Below are 20,692 nucleotides of genomic sequence, written 5' to 3'. Positions count from 1 at the left end.
TGCTCCGTGCACCATCACCACCTGCTGATGCAAGCTGTTTCATTCTAAAGGAATATCTGAGATTTGATCAAATGTTATCAGAGGTATTACAGAAACATGGTTTCCTTTCCAGACATTAGTCCGCACGTTCTCCGCAGTTGTTTTTGCTCTGAGGCTTCATCTTTCACATCATCTATCAGATGATCACATGCAGTTATGAGGCTCCCATTTCCAGAGAAGCGTAGTGAGAATAAAAGCTGGCTGGCTACACTCTGGGTCATCCTGAGCATTGCTGATTCTAGTAGAAAGAGGCCACATCCTTGTCTCCTTATTACCTACTTATATGGAAATGCTGACTGGGTAAGGAGTATACCCAAAAATTAATCTCAGAGTTTCCAGAAAGTTTCGACAAATAGATTTTTTTTTTTCTTTTTTTTTTTTTTTCTAACATCAACCCAAACTATTTATTTCCCTGTAGAGAGGCCGTGCAATGATAGAGGCTCCAGAAGCACCCCCAGGTTCTCTGAGCACGTCAGGACCATGAGGACCCATCTGTACCTTTTGCTTCTTACTGCGGGCGCCTTCGCCACTCCGCTGCAAAGCAACCTGGCTGAGCTACAGACATGGCTACAAGAAATCCATCAGTCAGTGGACATGCTGGTAAATTCCATTTTCTACTTCTATTCAGTGGTTGGATATGCAGGTATATTGAATAGTTCTCTGAACATTTAGCTTTTATTGAAAGCCAAGCCATCGTTTTATGCCATACCTTATTTTTGTTCATGTTAATGATGGCGATATTTGAAATGCTTAATTTTTTTTTTTTCCCCAGAATCTGAGGATTGAAACCCCAGTTTCTTCAGATGTAAGTGGAAATTTATCTCAAAAGTTTTCTGAATGATCTCCTAATCTACTCCACCTGTATCTAAGAACAAATAGTTTGAAAATTAAGCTATTACACATTATTCAATGTTATCAACAGATTATCTCAAACAATCAAATTTGAGTCAAGCAAAGGCACGCTGTGATGCTGAAGTGGCCAAGGACAGTAATGCAGTAACTGTTCTCCTTCTGTGGTTTTCTAAAACCTCTGCAGAGCACACAGAGCGATGTTCTGCTTTAACTCTTGAAACAGGGGACATCAGGAAGGGACGAAGAATGAACTCGCTTGTACCTTTTGCTTGTCCTTCTTGCCGCCTGCATGAATGCTCTGCTTGCATCAAACCGCTTTCAGAAATGTCTTTTTCTGCTTTTGCTGTCAGCCAAGGGATCTCAGGGCTGTGTGAAGGCAGAGCTGCATTACTACATTGCATGTGAGCAGTGCTTTCTGCCCCGAGAGCAAGTCACTCACTGATGGGTCCTGCGAAAGAGGTCTGTCTTAACAGGGCACCAAATCCCTCTCCACGCATTTTCTGGCTCCTTTTGCATCTCCAGAAGTTCCTCAGCAGCTCAGAAAGATTCACGTTCCCTCTCTGGCAACTTTTCCTGCAAGCCGACACCACAAAAGAACTTCATTCTACGGTTGGAAAAGCGGTTCTAATGGGAAACCACATTGCAGCAGGGAGCTCTTCAGGTGTATCACCACCAGATGTGTATTTGTGACAATACAACCCAAGCAATTGACTTACTGTGAGAGCAGAATAATTCACATTCCTGACGTCAGCTAGCTACAGAACTCATTATTCATTTATAAACTCAACCCATTACCTTGCAAATCAGATGCAAAGCTCCCAGCTCCATCACTTCTCCCTGTTCTGCTACACGACCGAAGCTCACATCTTCCCCAGTGAGGGCACAAGGTCCTCATGGCCATGGAGTATCCGGGAGTGCACAGCATGACACCACACCTCGGGGGATTGGTTTCTTCCACCCAGAGCTGATTTTTGCTTCATTTTCCTCACTTTCTCCTCCTGTTACACTTCTCTCTGCTCCTGCTTCTGACAGCAGCGCCGCCTCCTCCTCCTTTCCTCCCCTGCATGTTTCACTGATGTCTCCATGCCAGACGGTGCAGCCATTGCTTCTCCACGCTCCTCTCCTACCCCAGCACCTCCCTGGCTGCAGGACCAGCTCTGCAGCACCATGCAGCCATGCTGACTGCTCTCTGGGCATGCAGATATGGTGGGGTTAAAGACAAGAGAGCTTTGGGTTCATTTCGACTCTTTCTCTCATGTTCCAAACTCGCAGCTCCTGGGGCCAGAAAAAGAAATGATCAGCTGGAAGAGCAGATGTAAGAGCTCAAACTGCTCTTCAGGCTGCAGTAAGAGCAGGGGCTGTGCTATGCATGAATCCAGTGCTCCATCCAGGCAAAACAAAAGCTATCATGCAGCAAAGGAAAAATGAGCATCAGTTGGGTGCACTCACCTAAAGTCATTTGCAAACAAGAGTTTGGAAAGTCAGGAATACCACGTTTTTGTCACCCAGCCAGCTGGATGTCAATCAAAATGAGTTTAATCAAACGAATTGCAGTTCATAGTGATGAATTTGTTTCTCGGTTTTGGTATTTCCTCCATCCTAGGACGAAAGCTGCATCAAAACATTGTTTGAAGGAACCGAACTGTTGAAAAATAATCCTGAGATGAAGAGATTCAGCACTTTTTTCCAAAGTTTTGACAAACTGAGGCCATCTCTCGCAGCAAAGCTGGCAAGAGAGGTAGGGATCCATCTCTTGTCTATCAGAGATCGTGCAGCAGAGATCTGTGAAACACAGTCCATGGTTCATAACTGTGCCCTTATGGCTGCAGAAGGGGGATTCACTTTTGCAATGGATTCATTCAGCACATGGAAGAAGAAATCCTGGCATTATTCTCCTGGCTCTGCACTTCCGAGGTTCTAACCTCTAAAATGATGATTCATTGCCACACTTGGCTTATTTAAATCTTAAGGAAAACATGGTTTACAAAATGATTTCAGGGTGAAAAAGCATGATGGTCAAACACCGCATAATTTCACCTTCTTTGCTAACTTTTCAGGGCGAATGTGACACAGAAAGAAAGAATGTGAAGAGATTCATAGAAAAACTGAGAACATTCATCCGAAAATTATCAAGAGGTGCCAAAGAGTAATTACAACTTCCCAGAGTCACCGTAGGCTTAAACAAGCAGCAAAAAAGCGTGCTTGTTTTAATTCTTTATGTTCAAGTTGCAAAGGTTACCTCTTCCACCCAGCAGCACTGTGCTGGCTCACCTTCAGAATGGAATCTCACAAAGCATCGACCACAAAAAGCCATTGGTACCTGTAGATGAAATTGCAAATGCTCGCTGGTGAAGCAAACAGAGCAGGGTATGGGGAAATATGGGCTAATCCCAAAGCCTCCTGGTTTCACGTGCAAAGCTCACATTGTTACCAAAACACCCACAGTAAGGGTGGGTACAGATGGATGCTCAGACATCACCCCTTGCTCCACCACGGCTGGGCCACGAGTCCAAGCAGTGCGCTGGGATGTGGGATGGGTGTTTTCTTTGCCTTTCTGTAAGACCAGGTCCCCCCATTCCAGGAGGGGACAGCACAAATTCCAACCACAAGAGCCACGTGTTTTCAGGTTTAAGGCCAAATTTCTGCTGGAAACATTTGCTGGTATCACATAACCTCAACAGAACTGGGTCCCACATGGGTGTTACTCTCAATAGCACTTTCAGAAGAGCAAGAACCCACTTACAGACCAACACACAACGGATGTTGCTAGAATAGTTAATTTTCTTCAGGGAATTGGTATTGGGAGAATCTCAACATTATAACAGGGGATTAATCAGTATAATTATACCAGCAAAACTTTCTTAAGTTCTGAATTGGCTTTGCCACTGCTTTGAAGGCAGGTGAGGGTGAACAGCAAATTCATCTTCACGTAAAGTTCTGCCTTCCCTGCCCTGCAGGAGCACTGCTATGCATATTCGTACACCCCCCACTGGCAAGCAGTAGGAGAACACCGTGCTCATGCTTTGCAGCCTGGTCACAGCCTTTCCTAAGCACTGAGAAACGCGGCCCAGCAATCTCCTTCACCTGCAGCTTTTGCAGATCAGGGGAGATTGGTCTATTGAAGATTAAATGAGCCAGGTATGGGCCTCTTTGAGACAGCACGTGTTTCCTGAAGCTGGTGGTGAGGATGGGAATGCTTTGATCATTCTGAGTTTGTTCATACAGCGACAATTAAATTATATTGCATTTTTTTAAGATACGTGTCTTTTGGAGAAAATAAATATTTCGTATTTCTACCACTTTTCACAGAGGAAATAAATGCATCTCTGCCTTTCTTTTGCCCTCATTTTATTTTCTCCCCCTCCCCCCAACACACACACACACACACACACACACACACAAATCCCCTCTGAGCCATTTCCACACTTGGGTAAATCTAACAAACATCCAACTTGAACTTCCCAGAGCACAGTGTGAACCCATCACCTCTCGCCCTCATCACAATCAGAGCTCTCACTGCACCTTGTGTTACGCCAGCACAGAACAGGCACTGCTCATCCACACCCTCACACAGCCAGCCCTCATTTTACATTTCGTTATCCCTCGCCCCACTGATGCTGTGCTAGGAGGAGGGGCTGCCAGCCCAGAGCCCAGCAATACAGGGACATGCTTAGGGAACACATGTATTTGGTCCTAGCAAGCACGTGCCTACTGATGCCATCTCAACACAACAAGAGCTCAGCACACACATATAGATACTTACTGCCAAAATCCTGGGTCAGCTGTCACTGAGAGCAGCGTGTGCACTTTGGAAGGGTCAAAGGATGAAGAAAAGGCCTCAGCAGTCTCCTGTTTTACCAAAAAAAACCCAACACCATGAGAAGACAGCCAGGAATAATTGAGCACTGAAGGAGAAGTGAGACGGCTGTGATAAAACTGCCTACAACAAAGAAATTCATCCATCCCCCACCAGTTAAATGGGCCCAGCAGGATGACTTCAGGATCACCAAAAAAAAGGACTTTTCAATTTAAAAATAACTCTCAGCTTCACCCAGAAGCCAGGCTGCAGCCGTGCTGCCCCAACACATCTCCTCACCCACCTGCATCAGATGTGAATGATTCCAGCTGTGCTTTAAATACTTCTAAGATACCTCCAAACCAATCACTTCTTCTAGCACTAAATAAATGCTATTTTACTTATTAGAAGTTGAATCACAGTAACTATTACATTTTAATAGACCCTTATAACAATGTATTACTCATTTCCAGAGAGCAGCTGTATATTTCTTCACGTTATTATTATTCCTGTGATTATTTCTCCTGTAAGCGAGGCAGCTGCCTATGAAATCAGGATTTTAAAAGCCCTGTTATTCTCTACGCATGGAGGTCTCCCTCAGCCCTTCCCAATGCACAGCCAGGGCTTACAGAATACAGCTAACAAGGCACAGCTCTGGTGTGTGCTTTCTTCCCACAAAACATGGAGGCAAATCCTTGCCAAGAGAAGCTGAGATGCAAAATCTCCCAAGCGAGGGCAATGGAGCAGTCAGAGCAGAAACCTGTGGGTGGTGGCTGGTTGTGGGCAGGCAGGAGCATCCCAGCACCAGGCTGGGCCCAGCTCTGACTCAGCAACACCTGGGCTGCGTTTTCTGCATGACACCAGACTGGGAATGTTGGTCTCACCTTCCAGGTGCATCCCCGCTTGTGTCTCTGATGCACTCAGCCATGGCTCTGACTGAAGATCATGGCTTGTGCCCAGGGCACCGTTCACTGACCGACTTTAAAGCTGTGGCACGTACCCTGTGGGCACTGTGGTGCCCGTGATGTGTTTAGCAGTGTAATCCGGAGCCAGACATTCAGCAGAGCAGTGCCAGCTAGCAAAGAAGGCTGCACAGGGTGGCACTGCTCTCGTGGCTTGGACTGAAGGCGCCCAGTGCTTGTCTATAGAGCTTTGCACCAGCCTGCAAACTTTTGAACGGGTGAGACCACCCCCCCCCCCCTCCCCCTAGTGGCAACATGCAGAGAAAGCGTCCTGCAGAGGAGCAATTCAGAATTAGCGGCTTGTTTTGCCTCATCAAAGTGCGGCTCACGACCCGGGGGTGGCCCTGCTCTGCTAAACCCGCCCGTTTATCACTGTGAAATAACGGCAGAGATGCGCGAGCCAAACGATCTGTGCGAGGTAATGAATACATACGGCACGCAGAGCGCGCGTGGATGATAACCATAAAAACCCGCTCCTCATCCGCGCATCCACGGGCGAAATCCTGCGCCGCGCGAGCCAAAGGGCGCAGCGTTTGGGGTTTTTCGTTGTTCTTTTTGTGAGGCATTGCTCCGGGGGCGGCGGCACTACGCCCCGGGGCTGCACACAGCGCTCTCATTGCCCCGGTGCTTTTCCCTCCCCGTGGATTTTCCCGGCGGGCGGAGGGCAGCCCCGCAGCCCCGCAGTCCGGCCGCTCCCGGCCCCTGACTCACGCCTGGGATTCCCCCGGCCGGGTCCCGCCGCGTGTTATAGCGCCCCCCCGCGGCGGCGCGCGGTACCGCCGATTCCCGGAAGCGCTCGGAGCCGCTCCCGCGGGGAAGCGAAACTCGGCGGCGGGGGCGGCGCGGGGCGGCGGTGGGGCGGGAGGAGCGGAGCCACCCAGCGGCCCGTCCGGGAGCCAAAGGGCGGGTTGTTTTTTCGCCAAAAAAGAAAAAAAAAAGAGATTAATAACATAATTAATAACATAATTAATAACATAACGGTAATAGAATACAATTAGTAGAATGATAGTCTTGCCGGGGGATGCACGGAGGAAAGCTCTTCTGGGATGCCTGCCATCTGGGGTGTGACAGCTGGCGTCGCGCTGGGGCTGCGGATGGCACCCACGCTTGCCCTGAGCACCCCGAAGTGCAGCGTGCCAAAGGGTGACTTCTGCATTCCTGCCCCATCCGTCAGCGGTTCTGTGCTGAGAGAACGGCCACCAGCAGATGGGGGATGTCACGCACCCACGGGTGACTCAGGTGGCAAACAGGCACTGGGTTCTTTGCCCTCTGTGGACCCTGAGAGAGGTGGGGGTGACACCGTGCTGCCTGTGGCCACCATGCTGCTCTTTGGCCAAAGAAGGGCAGTTGGTGCGTTGATCTCCAGTGGTTACAGAGTAATTGCTGTTATAGACACAAATACACCCATGGATGGGTAGGCAGATGCAGAGGGCTGCTCCAAAATTAATGTTTCCTATTTTATTCTGTTGGCCCGCAATGACAGAGGAGGACGTTGGTGGTACGGCAGTAGGGATTGAATCTTCCCACCCACTGACATTCGCTGACCAAAGAGTGGATGTGAGCACAGTGTGGGGTGCATTGCAGCAGTGGTGATAGTGAGGCACCTCTGCTGGGGCAGATCTGTATGAGCGCACTGCGCAGGTTCTTATTCATCACTGGTGAAAAAGCATAGCAAATGGTGGCGGCTATGCTGAAAAACTGTTTTGTAGCTGAGAATTTGCTCTATCAAATAGTGTTATTGTGCTCTTTGTATCAATTGTATTTTCTGTGGCAATAGACAGGAGGCATTACTTTCAGAGCGACCTACATCGTTATGTCTTTCTCAGAAGAAATCACATCTGCGCGACACAGGAAGGTGAAGCTGTCTGAGCAGAGACCTGCGTGGGTCGGATGCTCCTTGCACAGTGCCCCGATCCCTGGAGCTCCCTCCAGGTGCTGCCCAGGAGTGCCCCCATTTCCCTGTGGGGACAAGCATGCGGATGAGCCCAGCTGCTGAGCCCCCCAGTAGAGCTCTGTGGGGTTCGGCAGGACACTGAGCTCAGCCCCTCAGCCTTTCCCTTCCTGGCACAGAACTGGAGCTGGGCTGGCTCAGCACAGTGGGGTGTAACCAGTAGGCCTGGGCTGAGCCCTGCTGTAGACTCCAGGACCTCCAGGGATGACTCTTTTCTGCACAACCCATGAAAAATGCACTGTTATCAAGTAAAGCTGCTGGTCACTCCTTTGGACTTCAACTGGACAGAAAAAGTCTGCATCAAGTTAACAGCTAACAAGTAACTGACCATAAAAATAAGGAAGAATGCTCAGATGTCTGAACCTCTGATGCTAGACATGTATTATTTTCAGTCTTCACTGTCGTTATTCCCCGAGGATCCCAGTGCAAACCCAATGCCCCTCAGCAGCCTGGCAGTCGTGCTGGGCTTCCACTCTGCAGGAGTTTCCTCCCCTGGAGTTGAGCACAGAGCACAGCCCCAACGCATCCCAACCTTCACTTCTCTGCCCCACAGCTTGCACTGTGCCAACTGGATGAGCCCTACAAGGCAACAGCAAGAGTTTCTTTTCTTTGGTAGCCTCTTTGCAATATGAGGGGACGGAGGTTTGGAAATAAAATGATCGCCATTCGTTCCTTCCTCAAGGCAGAGCAGAGGGTGAAATGCTTACAGGTCCTGCGGTGCATCTTCCACTTTGTGATGAGTCCTTCTGCAGAGCTGCAGGACGAGGTGTGGGGTGGGAACAGGGGGTGGCAGCCAGCAGCCCCCAACCTGGGCATGGGGTGGCAGCCCCTATAGTACAGCTCCCATGTTCTGCTGCTACCAGCCCTGCTTGCATCAGTGCTCTACAGGGAAAGACCCCCAGGTGCCCCATGCCCACCCCTGGCAGGGAGGTCTGGGCAGCTGCAACTCTGGCCCTCATTAAGCAAATGCACAGCTGTAGCACATGGGATCCACTCCACTGCAAACTGAGCTTTGCCCTGCAAACATTTTGTGGAAAAGCCATCTCCTGTGAGGTTCAGAGAAAAGCAGGGAGTGGGGAAATTCAGGAAGCATGGGTGAAATTCTCAGAATTTCCTTTTTCTCCCACAAACCTGAGCATAGAATCTCGTGTTGGTTTGGTCTGAAAAATTGGCTGTGTCATCAGTAAGGAGAACTGCACTGATTTCTTGTCCTGAGATAGAGATTTTGGATTCCAGGAAGCTGCAGGCAGCCCATCCCAGGATGTATTTATTGCAGCCTGAGAATCAGAGCGCCTGTGAGCATTACCTCACTGGGCACAGCGTCAACATTTTTCACATTTTGCCCTGCGTGTGCTTCAGCCAGACTTCCTTTTTGTAAGAGAGCCATTTATAAGAAATGGAAAGAGCTTGCAGCAAGCACTGTACTCCCAAGGTTGCGGGCACAGGAGAAGCTGCTTTTTTTGGTGTTTGCTTTTGTAGCCAGGGCTCAGCCTGCACCCTGCACCCGCTTGGTGTTAACCCCTCCCTGCCCAGTGCCACTCAGAGCCACACGCAGTGCCCCAGGAGCCGGCGGTTGGGTGCTCACTGCTGGGGCTCTGGGCTTCCCAGGGGATGGGGTGGGCTCTGCAGCTATTCCATGCGCCCAGGTGATCCGGTGCAAAGCAGATTCCTTGTTTCAGAGTTTAATGGGGAAAGGGTGGAAGGGGAGCAGGGAAGAGAATGAGAAAGGACGTGGGTGAGAGCAGTTTGCAGAGGGAGAGGGGAGGCAGGCAGTGAAGGGAAGGAGTGGGGAAGGGGAGGGGAGGTTTACAGGACAGCCTGCAAGGGCACCAGGCAGCATGGGGAGAGACTGGAACCTGGCACTGGTGGTGAGGAGGAACTACCATGTGTGGTGCTTGGCCTGGAGAGGCTGCTGAGTACTGGAGAGGGCGGGGGGTGACAGTGCATCTCTGGAAGGAAGCATGTGGCACGGCGGGGAAGCAGATAAGGGCTGATTCTCCCCATGCTCCTGCTCTTCCCACCTTGAAGCCACACTGCATCCCGTCTGCTCTGTCCTGCAGTCGTGCTCTCCCAGCAGAGCTGTGATATCCAAGCATCTGTAGGGCTGGAACCCTTTCCTCACCCCCGATTCAATGCACGCAGCCCAGTGCCAGCCAGCATGCTTTGTTTTACACAGCACCAGAATGAAACCATCTTGGTCTGCCTTATATAGCAGCTTAACTGACCCGAGGGGCAAAGATGGGGAACAAAGTGCTACATCAACACCATTTGGCCAAATCCACGATCCTCTGCTTCTGTGTTCTCCCAGCCAATCCCATGTAGATGGTGCTTTTTGGTGTCACATGGAGTATGGAGCTTCCCAGGAGCATCTGGTTACAGACAGAGCTGTGTCCATCTCCGGATAACACGCAGCACTCGTGGAACACCGCCTGGGGATTTGGTTAGGTTTTAAGTAAAAATGACATGGAAAAACTTCCTGCGGATCAAGGAAACAAATTGGGACTCGGGGTCGCCCTGCATTGGGCAGATGTGATGAAACACTTCTGGTGATCTTTTTCCTTACGTCTCAGCTTACTGTTAATACCGTCAGCGAATCGCAGGGCGATATGAGGAAGAGGGCAGTGGGGGTTGCAGGGCAGGGGTTGGGAGCAGCCTGCATCCAGATGGAGGCCAGGGGACTCCACACCGCAGAGCTGGGAGCAGTGGCAGCTCCCTACAGGTGACAGCTGGGTGGAGCAAAACGCTTCCCTGGTGTTTGTTTGCCTCTTGAAGTGCATTATTCACTGTCTGTGTTTTGTACGAGCACACCCCACCTCCACACGCATGCCTTCCTGCAGCAGGCATGCAGGCACTGTGAGCAGCTGATGTCCCTTGGCGTGGTGGCACAGAGTGGCTCTGTAAGCTCTGTGTGAGCCTGACACAGCTCCACTGCGAGAGGTGAGCTGTCAGTTCCTTGTTTCTGCTGAGAGATAAGAAAGCAGCAAACAAGCAGGCTGCATCCCAGCCTGGGGAGGGCACTCCCCCAGCACCGACTGGCTGTGCAGATAGGGCATAACCAGCATAGAAAGGTCAGTGGGCTTTCACCGGGAGCGATCTGTGTGGGTTCATACCTGCAGAAAGCGGTGGAGATGCAGAGTTAGCGCTGCGTTTCTATGCTGGGTGTATTTATTTGATGCCTCGTCGATGCCAGTTGCTGCCAGCGATAAGCACTAAAAATAGCTGGAGCGGTACTGTGGTGCAGAAGTCACGGATCAATTAAGTTGCCACTCAAAATGAGGTCACTGAGGTATCTCTGACACATCTTCCATATATAAGCGTCAGCACATTGGCCCAAGAAGCTCAGGATCATTCTGGTGTGAAGCCAGCTGAGGGCTGAGCAACAGACCAGGGGAGGCTGGAGCTTGAAAGAACCACGGCGTGACCTGCCTTGCCAATATTTACATTGTGTAAGAGATGCTGTGACTTCTTTATTGTGATGGCATTGGTGTTGGAACCTCACGTACCTTCTGCCATCTCTTTTTCAAGTTCCTTTTGCTACCTTTAAGCACTCCTGAGTGCAGGGTACTTTGTGCCCGCGGGTCACCATGAGGCAGCTCGGAGCCCATGAGCTGGAAATGGCCTTGTGCTACCCTGCCTCGGCCGCGTGCCTCTCTGCCTCCTCCTGTGTTTGATTTACCTGATGCCTTCTATCTTTATTGACACTGAAAGCTCACCAGGAGCCCTGCCTCACCCTGCACAAAGGCAAAACCTGAAGGTACTACCGAGACAGTGAAAAAATGAGTGGGCAAAAAACATGGGGCACTTTCAGGGGTGAGAGTTCTGCACGAAATCCAAGTTTGGGCTTGATTTTTCTTTAATTTTCTTGTTGAAAACAAGCAAACTTAACAGCAGTGGAGGTGGAGTGCAACAGTGTGACACTGTTTGTCCAGGCTGCCTCTTCCCATTGCACATGACTCCATCCCGGCCCTGAAAGCATTCCCACTTGTCCAGCCCAACTCTTTTATGGTTCTGTTGTTCTGTTATCTTTTAATTTAAAAAAATAAAAAAAAAATAAAAAAGAAACAGGAAGAAGAGGAGAGGAGAGGAGAGGAGAGGAGAGGAGAGGAGAGGAGAGGAGAGGAGAGGAGAGGAGAGGAGAGGAGAGGAGAGGAGAGGAGAGGAGGAGAGGAGAGGAGAGAGGAGAGGAGAGGAGAGGAGAGGAGAGGAGAGGAGAGGAGAGGAGAGGAGAGGAGAGGAGAGGAGAGGAGAGGAGAGGAGAGGAGAGGAGAGGAGAGGAGAGGAGAGGAGAGGAGAGGAGAGGAGAGGAGAAGGAAGGAAGGGAAGGGAAGGGAAGGAAGGGAAGGGAAGGGAAGGGAAGGGAAGGGAAGGGAAGGGAAGGGAAGGGAAGGGAAGGGAAGGGAAGGAAGGGAAGGGAAGGGAAGGGAAGGGAAGGGAAGGGAAGGGAAGGGAAGGGAAGGGAAGGGAAGGGAAGGGAAGGGAAGGGAAGGGAAGGGAAGGGAAGGGAAGGGAAGGGAAGGGAAGGGAAGGGAAGGGAAGGGAAGGGAAGGGAAGGCTTTGTTACTTAGGTACATTGATTGTATATTTTATACGCATCCAAAAACAATTCTGCTTCACTCAACTTGAGCCAGGCAAGCCAGAAGGTGGGACAGCCCTTTAAGTGTTGCAATATTCTGCTCATTTAAGGCAGTGGGTAAAACCGCAACTCCAATCTACTGCCATCCAAGGGTATTTCAAAGCAGCCCAGCACTCACAGCCCTGGCTGAGGAAGGTGGGAGAAAAAAGCATTGCCAGGCTTTACAGAATGCCTCCATTGCCCCAACCTCTTCAGCCATTTACCCAGAAGACAGATGATCAGAAAAATACGACTCGCTGCAAGGTATTGCACAACGCATGCCATTATGGTGATGGGAAATCAGACTGACTGGGAGTGTCCAGCACCTACACTCAAGCAAATGGAGCTCAGCTGGGAGCTGCATGAGAGCAGCACTGCAAGAGGGCTCCGGTACCACCAGCACTGGGCTGAGCAGCCCCAGTCCAGTGCCTGAGACTTCAAACCAATGCATGCAGCAGCACTGCCCAGCAGGACGGTGGACTCTGGGCTGTTCAAAGGTCTGGCAGCACTGTGCTACGCTCAGGGGTCTTCTGGGCACTGCATGCCTGTGTCCATCAGTCGTGTGCTTACTGGATAGGAGTGCAGCTCTGCTCGTGTATATCGCTGGAAGCCGACAGTGGGCACGGAAATATAAACACAGGAACACGGCTTATCATTTTCATTTCTTTTATTTCCTTTTTTATCGACCTTCCTGCCACCCATCCCCGTGGTTCCTATTCTTCCACATCCTCCAAGTCCCTTTCTGGGAACTGCTGGCACAGAACACACGAGGATGCAGCACGGACCCTCCATGCAGCTCTCAGCAGGGCAGTGCTATCGTGCTGCTTTGGGGTGCCGTGGTCCTCGGGGTGCTGTGCACGTTGGGTGCAGTGACTGACCCTCCCAGCACATTCCCTAAGTGCAGCTGAGTGCTGGCCAATTCCCACTGCACTAAAAATAGCCCCATTCTGACCCTTATTTTTTTCCACTTCCTTTCCTCCTTTACTTGTGCTGCACCGAGCCGGCGGGTCCGCGGGTGCGCGTTTTGGGATCGCTGTGGGGTCAGAGGTCCTGTGCTGCAGCTCACCTGCCCCCACCCGGGGTCAGGGGTGAAAACACAGAACGGGGGAGGAGAGGAGGACAAACACCGAATGTCTGTGGGCTGAGTCCCTTTTGTCATGCAGAGGCAGCCTTCGGTGGGGCCGAGAACCGTGCCCGCGGAGCCGCAGGACGTGCATAACCGTCCCATCGCCGTCTCATCCCTGTCCCATCGCCGTCTCATCCCTGTCCCATCGCCGTCTCATCCCTGTCCCATCGCCATGTCGCTGCCGTGCCGTGCCGGGGGGGGGCGATGCTCCCCCCGCTCCGCTGGTGCTACAACAGCCTGATTTCCCCGAAATGATGCCGGATGCAGCCACCAGTCAGCGGCGCGACCGTCCTCCAGCTGCGGCGCTGATTGGTGGAGCCGCTGCCGAGCCCGGGCGGCGGGGAATCCCGGCCACCGCGTTATACCCGAGGGCGCAACCCGCGGGCGGCAGAAGTGGCTCGGCGGCCGTCGAGCACGGACGGCTCCGCTCGGCTCCGCTCGGCTCATCTCGTCGCATCTCGTCGCAGCTCAGCACAGCACAGGATCTCACGGCGAGGTGGGTCCCGGCGTTCTCCGCCCCCTGCTTTGGCTGCTTGCGTTCTCAAGGGGACACGGCTCAGCTCGGTCCGGTCCGGCTCGGCTCGCCAAGCGGAGACACCGCCAGCCTGAGTTATGCTGAGGTTTTTTTGGGGTGTCTCAGGTGCCGCTGCGCCCGTCATGCTGCAGCCTTCGAGGGGCACCGGGCATCCTTCGGGGGCTGCGGCCCCGCTCCCACAACACGGACGGGGCGGGACGGGACAGGACATCCTCCGCACCCTAAGGGGACGGCGACGTCTGGGCGCGGCTGTGGCTTTGTTGCTCATCAGGAGCCAGCGCTGCACTCCGGGGTTGCGCCCTGCCGGGCCGCACACACCCCGGCCCGGCTCGACTCGGCGCCGTCTGCCCTCTCTCCCGGCTCCGAGAACTTTGCGAGCCGTTGTCTCGTCGCTTGGGAAAGCCGCAGCCCTATTGTTCGGGAGCGGCTGTCCTCGGGCAGCGCAAACAGGAAGCTCCGAGAGGGGCAGAGCGGAGCAGGGGGGGGGGGGGAGGACGGCCGCAGCGCTGCGCTCCGGGGGGGGGGCAGGGGAGGTACGGCGGAATCGCCGCTTCGCTCGGCGCAGGAAGCGAACTTGGAGCGAGAGGCCGTGCAGAGAGGTACCCGGTGGCCGCACAGAGGGGTGGTGCGGGGGTCCTCGCTGCTTGCTTTGCCCCCCTCCCGCAGCAGGACCTCGTCATGCAGCGGGACTCAGGGCAGAAGGCTCTGAAACGGAGCAAAAGACTCTAAACGCGGCTGTGGTCGCTGGGAGAGCTGGGAGATGGGGGCAGTGCGGGGTGGTTGCGGTAGGAGAGGAGAGGTTTCAGCTGACCCCGTGTGTCCCCCGCAGGAAACATGCCTGTCTCAAGGATGCGCATGAGACCCTGGTTGGAAATGCAGATTAATTCCAATCAAATACCGGGGCTGATCTGGATCAACAAGGTGAGCCATCCTTTTTACTATTATTGCTGCATCGTTATTATTATTACCGTATCACTAACCAAGCTTGGTTTTAGTTGATATTAAACATGAGTCAAGATCATAAAGGAAAGAAGAAAATGAACAAGTTTTTAAAAAACTTTTTATTTTTAAAAGAAAACTATAATTTTCAGGAAAGGTGGCTCAGGTTGGTACAGAATGCAGGATTTCAATGTTTTTCTTGATAACTCTCCTATGAGTAATAATAAATGCAGTTTGAACTTGGCTGAGAACCAAGAAAACTCATCTCTTGGTGCTTACTGGAGCCAGGCCACCTTCTGTCCCAGCTCAGTAGCTACTCCTACACCTCCCCCCACAGGACAGAAATCTTTATCTCTGACCTAAAATAAACTCTCAGTTCATCTCAGGTTGGCGTTGGGAAGCACATCCCTGTTGCTGTCCCACAGGAATGGGATCACCAGGCTTATTGAGTCAGATTTCTGTCTCTGAAGCTTCCAATCCATCCCGAGGCATCATTTAAGCTAGGGCATGGTTTTGGTGGGATTCATGCATGGTCTCACTGGTAGCCTTTCAAGGGATTCTGTATCCAGGCATACATGGAAAATGTTACACTAGCAGATGAGGTGCAACACGTTGCAGTGGTTCTGGGCTTGAGCTGAGGCTGTTCACTGCTGCTGTACCACTGCACAGAGCTTTCCCAAACCCAACAGGTGGACCAGCAGTTCTTAAATGAGGATGTGAGGAGAGGGTTTCAAAGTTTCTGAGGTGCTGCTGAGGAAATTCTGTGCTTAAAGCCATCATTGCAATCTGGCATGTGATGCTTTTTTTTTTTTTTAATTCAGATTTCTGTTGGTTTAATTTCAGGATAAGATGATATTTCAGATCCCATGGAAACATGCAGCTAAGCATGGCTGGGACATAGAGAAGGACGCCTGCCTTTTCCGGAGCTGGGCCATCCATACAGGTGTGTGCTGGCTTCAGTCCCCCCCACTCATGTGAACATCTCCAGTGTTATCATTCCTGTCCCGGCTTACACCTCAGGTGTTACATGTCAGAGGAAACAGAGAAAGAACTTTTCTGGGGTGAAGAACTATCACTGCGATGAAAACACTCAACGTTCATCCCATCTCTTCTTAACAGGAAGATATAAAGTAGGTGAGAAGGACCCTGACCCAAAAACCTGGAAGGCAAACTTCCGCTGCGCCATGAATTCACTGCCCGACATTGAAGAAGTGAAGGACAAAAGCATCAACAAAGGCTCCAGCGCTGTCCGTGTGTACAGGATGCTCCCACCCCTGACAAAGGACCAGAAGAAGGGTAAGCCCTCAGCTTAAGCACTGCTTAGATTTCCTGCTCTGCTTAGGCAGCATCCCAGAGACCTGCAGGCAGCCCTGGGGCTGTTGGGCTTGCTGGCGATGGTTTAGACAAACAGCTCATTTCGTCCCAAACAAAAGCACAGGGGGTGCCCTGGGGTCAGCTTGGCAGCAGTGGTGGAGCTGCTCAGCAGCCCTGCAGCCGTGCTCACCTTTGTCTTATTTCTATTTAACAGAAAGGAAGTCAAAGTCTTCAAGGGAAGCAAGAAACAAGAGCAAGAGAAAGGTACGCATCTGCAGAGGCACCTGAAGGAGCTGAGGTTTTATTTTTTTTGGTGGTTTTCAAGCTTAATTTCTTTCGTATGGGAACTTGTGAGTTCTTAGACAACCTATCATGCTTTGTTCTTATTTTTGTAGCTGCACGAGGATATGAGGACGGAGGAGTCAGCAGAACGACTAACCAGCACCCCTCTGCCTGATGACCACAGCAGCTACACCGCTCACGACTACACAGGGCAGGAAGTGGAGGTGGAGAACACGTCCATCACCTTAGGTGAGAGCTTCAGCTCCCAGCAGAGAAAAAAATGCTGCTGGTGCTAAAGCCACAGCGGTGTCACCAAGAGACAGAGCTGCCTGAGGGCTGTGCAGGGGGGGGAGGAGGAAGAGGGGGAAGTAGGGGGGGGTCTGTGCTGAGTGCCACGTGCTGCGGTGGGATCTGCTCTGAGCAGCCCTCCCTGTGCATCCCCAGACCTCTCGTCCTGTGAGGTGAGCGGCTCCCTGACCGACTGGAGGATGTCGAATGAAATCGCCATGGCTGACAGCACCAACGACCTCTACCAGCTCCAGGTGTCCCCTCTGGGTTCGTCCTCAGAAGGTTGGTGTTGCTTCCTGCCCACCTCGTTTTCTCAGCACTCTCCTGGTGCTATGGAAGGATGGAGGCAAGGGTGCCGTGGTGCTAAGAGAAGCAGGAGCTGCTCTGTAGGAAAAGCAGCTTCTGTCAGATGGATTTGGGTTTCTAGAGCTACAACAGAGCCAGGGTAGATTGGAGCTGGGGTGTGCTGTTACAGTTTGGGCTGTGGAGCTGCTTCTGGACCTCAAGCTGTGAGCATCTCCTCAGTAGCACATGTGGGGCACAGTGGGATCCCATCCCCACTGCCTGCAAAGGGCTCTAAGCCTGTGGAGAAGTGCTCCCGTTTGAGCAGGGGCTGGGAAACCTCAGCATGCTGCTGGTGTGAGACAGGGATGTGCAGTGGTGGTGAGGAAGCAGAAGGACGGCAGCTGCTTCATGAGAAAAACTGACATTCAGATCTCTTTTTTTTTTTAATGTGATTACAAAACAGTTGCGGATGAAGATGAGGATGAAATGAAACCACACATGATGAAGGTAAAAACAGCCCTTCTTTTCAATTGAAGTTGTCCGAAATTGCTGTTTGCACCAAGGAAAGAAGAGCAGTAGCTTCCTAACCCATAGATAACCCCCATGTGAGCTGAACACATGCTTCCTGTAATCCAAAACCCTCATTAAATGAGGAAGCCTGAAAAAATGATTGATAAAAAAGAGGTGATTCTGCAAGCACAAACTTGAGATGCCCTACGTAGAAGCTAGTGAAAGCTGTTGAGTACTGCTAGAAGCAAAGCTTGCTGTACCAGAGCCCACGAGGCCTTCGAGTTCTCTAGAAAGACTTATTTATTTTGCCCATCCCTCTGCCTCGTGTTTGGCTTTTAATCTCTGTCCCCAGACATGGGGCACTCATCCCACTGATAAGGAGATGGGGTTCGTTGATGGAAGGTGCTCCCACCCTCCCTGCTGTGCATTAACTTCCATTAAATGAGGAGTGAGATGAGTTTTGTATAATTAGCATTATCTTAACAAAACCTTCTTTTTTGCTCTGTTTGCCCCCTCTTCTAGCTAGATGAGGATTTACTCGGTGCATGAGGACCCATATTTCCCCTACCCCTCTCTCTCTCAGGCTTTTTACCATCTCCTTACTGCCTTGCAGCCATTCGAACCCGCCCAGGACTGGCACACAACCAGCGTTGAGGGGAAGGGCTTCTTCACCAACGAGCCGGGCACGCAGACCATGTGCAGCACGTTTGGCTGCGAGATCGACATGTCTTCAGGTACAGAGCCTTGTGCCATTATAGGCTGGGGGGAGGTACAGGAGAGGGCCTTCATCAAGGCACTCCTTGAACCAGGAGGGAGAAACTGGAATCTCATGACACGGGAAAGTGTGAATTCCTCTAATTAGCCTGTTGGGAGTCCGTAGGGAATTTGTTGAGATAAAGAGAGCCTCCAGTAGAAGCACGATATAGATCTGTGCTGCAGTTTTCCTAGCAACATAACAAGGTTTTCTACTAGCGATAGCTTAAGTTGGAGAGCTTAATTAGCGAGCGTTTGGAGTATTGCAGCAAATTGTGAATCAAAGGCATTTGCTCACCTCTGAGGGTGGTTTCCTTTGCTGATACATTGCCATCCATTGGTTCTCACGCTCCCTCTGTTCTGTGCTCATTTCTGTGTCTCTCTGTGCAGGGGAGTTGGAGTTCCACATGCTGGACCAGAAGAGCAGCCTGGACTTCTCCTGGCTGGACACCGTCAGACCCATGCAGGCCATCTCCTGCAGCCTGTAAACCCTTGGCTTCCCAGCCCGTGAACTGCAGTTCTGTAGAGACTCTTAGAGACCTGAAGGGAATGGCAGAAGTCGCTTGTTACTGACTGGAAGAGGAAAGAAGCCGTTTTATTCCGTTTCAGTTTTAGGCCTAAAAAAGCAAGAAAATCTCCATGAGAAGCAGAGGAGCCCATCTCACGCATGGGGCACCGATGCTGTGCTCCCAAGGTGATGCTCATACTGCGGGCCAGGAGGTCCTGCATCCCCAGCACCCAGCACTTTACTCATGGGGTGCTTAGGAGACGGTGCAATGGGTCTCTGTTGGTTGCTGCTCACTTGTGCAACACTGCTGACGTGATGAGCTTAATGACTCTCATTACACTTAGTCAGAGAAACTGCACTAATTGGCCCTCTCTCTTCTTCCATTTGCTCCAGCACATAGTTCAAGTTCAGATCAGACCTTTCCAACTCATGTAAATAGTTCTGACCAATAAAATGTGAAAATTCAGTTTAGGCTTTGCTTCCATTTAGCACACTTACCCGGGCTCGCTCGTAGGCTGTTATCTGTCGTAGGCACGCCGCGTCCCTTCCCACCGAACAGTCGAGGAGCAGCCGCATCATAGAATTTTGCACTGACGAGGGCAGAACTTTTATTTATGCAATGCCTTTCAGAGCTCTGTTCCAGAACTCCTCCTGCCAGCAGATCCTGCAGTTCTGCACCCAGCGAGCTGCAGCTGCCTCAAGCAAGGGCACACACAGAAGCAGGATGGAGGAGCTTCTAGTCCATGCATAATGCATAGAAAACAAATCACTAAGATGCCATAGACTTATTTTCTTGTACATTTTATTTTTGTATATAAAGCGTTGTATATTTGTTGTAATAAAAGTGTTTTATATACAACATGTTTACTTTTCCTCATTGGAGAGCTCGGGGAGGATGCATTCCAGATTCCATGAAAACACCCTAACAGATGTGCTGGGGAGAGGCAGCGAGGGGGGTTATTCACAGGAGTCATGAAAACCCAGGGAATCTAAGAGCACGTATTTCCCTCCTCATCCCAGTGCGCTGACGGGAGGAGCCCTGCATGGCCCAGGTGCAGGCGTGGAGTCGGTGTGCCCTGCTGTCATCAGATGCACGAGCCAGCAGCGTCTGCCAGCTGGCAGCTCCTGGGCTAAGGAAGCTGGAGCTGAGTTAGTGCTGCCCAAAATGAAAGCACAGACAGTCTGGAAGGGAAGGGGAAAGAGAGTTTGCTTTTTCGCTGTGTATTTAGGTCATTTGCTAGTCTTTCAGGCTCGTGTGACATGTCAGAGCATCGCCCAGGCTGGCTGATGCAATGTGTGCCCAGCTGCTAGCATGGGAATCTGCTGCTGCACAGAAAGCCCTGCAGTGAGCAGTGCAGCCCTGCTCCTTCTGAGCCTGATACCAGAGAGAAACAGGAGCAAGAGAACTGCTAGGGATGCACAGGGCCAGTGAGATTCGCTGCCTTTGGGTCAAGGAAGGACAGGCCACTGGAAACGACGAAGTACCACAAACATCCCTACCAGCACCCTATCTACAGAGCAGCACCATCCCTTACCATCTGGGGGTCACCCAGCATGGAAATGGGCTGCTCTTGCTGCTCTTAACATGAGTTCTACTGGCTACAGCTCCCAGCGAAGCTCTCTATCAACAGCCTTCAGCACACAGCCCTACTCACAGCCAAAGGGAAGAAAGCACCAAAAAAGCATCTGGACAGCTGGCAGGTGCCCAAGGGAAGCTGTGGGGGACGGGCTGTGCTCCTGGGCAGCTCACCAAGCTTGGGAAGTCCAGAGCAAGCAGCTCAGTGCTTCAGTCTGTTTAGATCTTGTTTCAGAGCTGTGCAACTATAACCTTTGGGGAGAACTTTGAGCAAGCAGGAGGGAAGGCAGCCTGAGGGGAACATCAGGTGCTGGGAGGGGAAGACTCAACCCAGATTGCTGGAACCAGGCACACATTTCCGACT

General features: G+C 51.5%; 2 protein-coding genes across 2 annotated transcripts; both read left to right on the top strand.

Annotated features, from left to right (window-relative positions):
* Positions 1 to 519: 519 nt before the first annotated feature.
* Positions 520 to 3,041, top strand: LOC306951749 (interleukin-5-like; the record flags this gene model as incomplete). The annotated part of the gene is made up of 4 exons (XM_079542277.1): positions 520 to 669; positions 812 to 844; positions 2,495 to 2,629; positions 2,949 to 3,041. The coding sequence occupies 4 exons, from the start codon at positions 520 to 522 to the stop codon at positions 3,039 to 3,041; spliced, it is 411 nt and encodes a 136-aa protein (XP_079398403.1).
* An 11,666-nt stretch (positions 3,042 to 14,707) lies between these two features.
* Positions 14,708 to 18,732, top strand: IRF1 (interferon regulatory factor 1; the record flags this gene model as incomplete). The annotated part of the gene is made up of 9 exons (XM_079542625.1): positions 14,708 to 14,794; positions 15,656 to 15,755; positions 15,932 to 16,108; positions 16,341 to 16,390; positions 16,522 to 16,657; positions 16,853 to 16,978; positions 17,457 to 17,488; positions 18,105 to 18,225; positions 18,635 to 18,732. 9 exons carry the CDS (start codon positions 14,708 to 14,710, stop codon positions 18,730 to 18,732), a joined length of 927 nt encoding a protein of 308 aa, XP_079398751.1.
* Positions 18,733 to 20,692: the final 1,960 nt, after the last annotated feature.

The sequence above is a fragment of the Tetrao urogallus genome, assembly GCF_951394365.1.
Source record: "Tetrao urogallus genome assembly, chromosome: 14".
In the NCBI taxonomy this organism is placed as follows: Eukaryota; Metazoa; Chordata; class Aves; order Galliformes; family Phasianidae; genus Tetrao; species Tetrao urogallus.
Note: the sequence above shows the minus strand (reverse complement) of the source record. Positions and strands in the feature narration are given on the sequence as shown.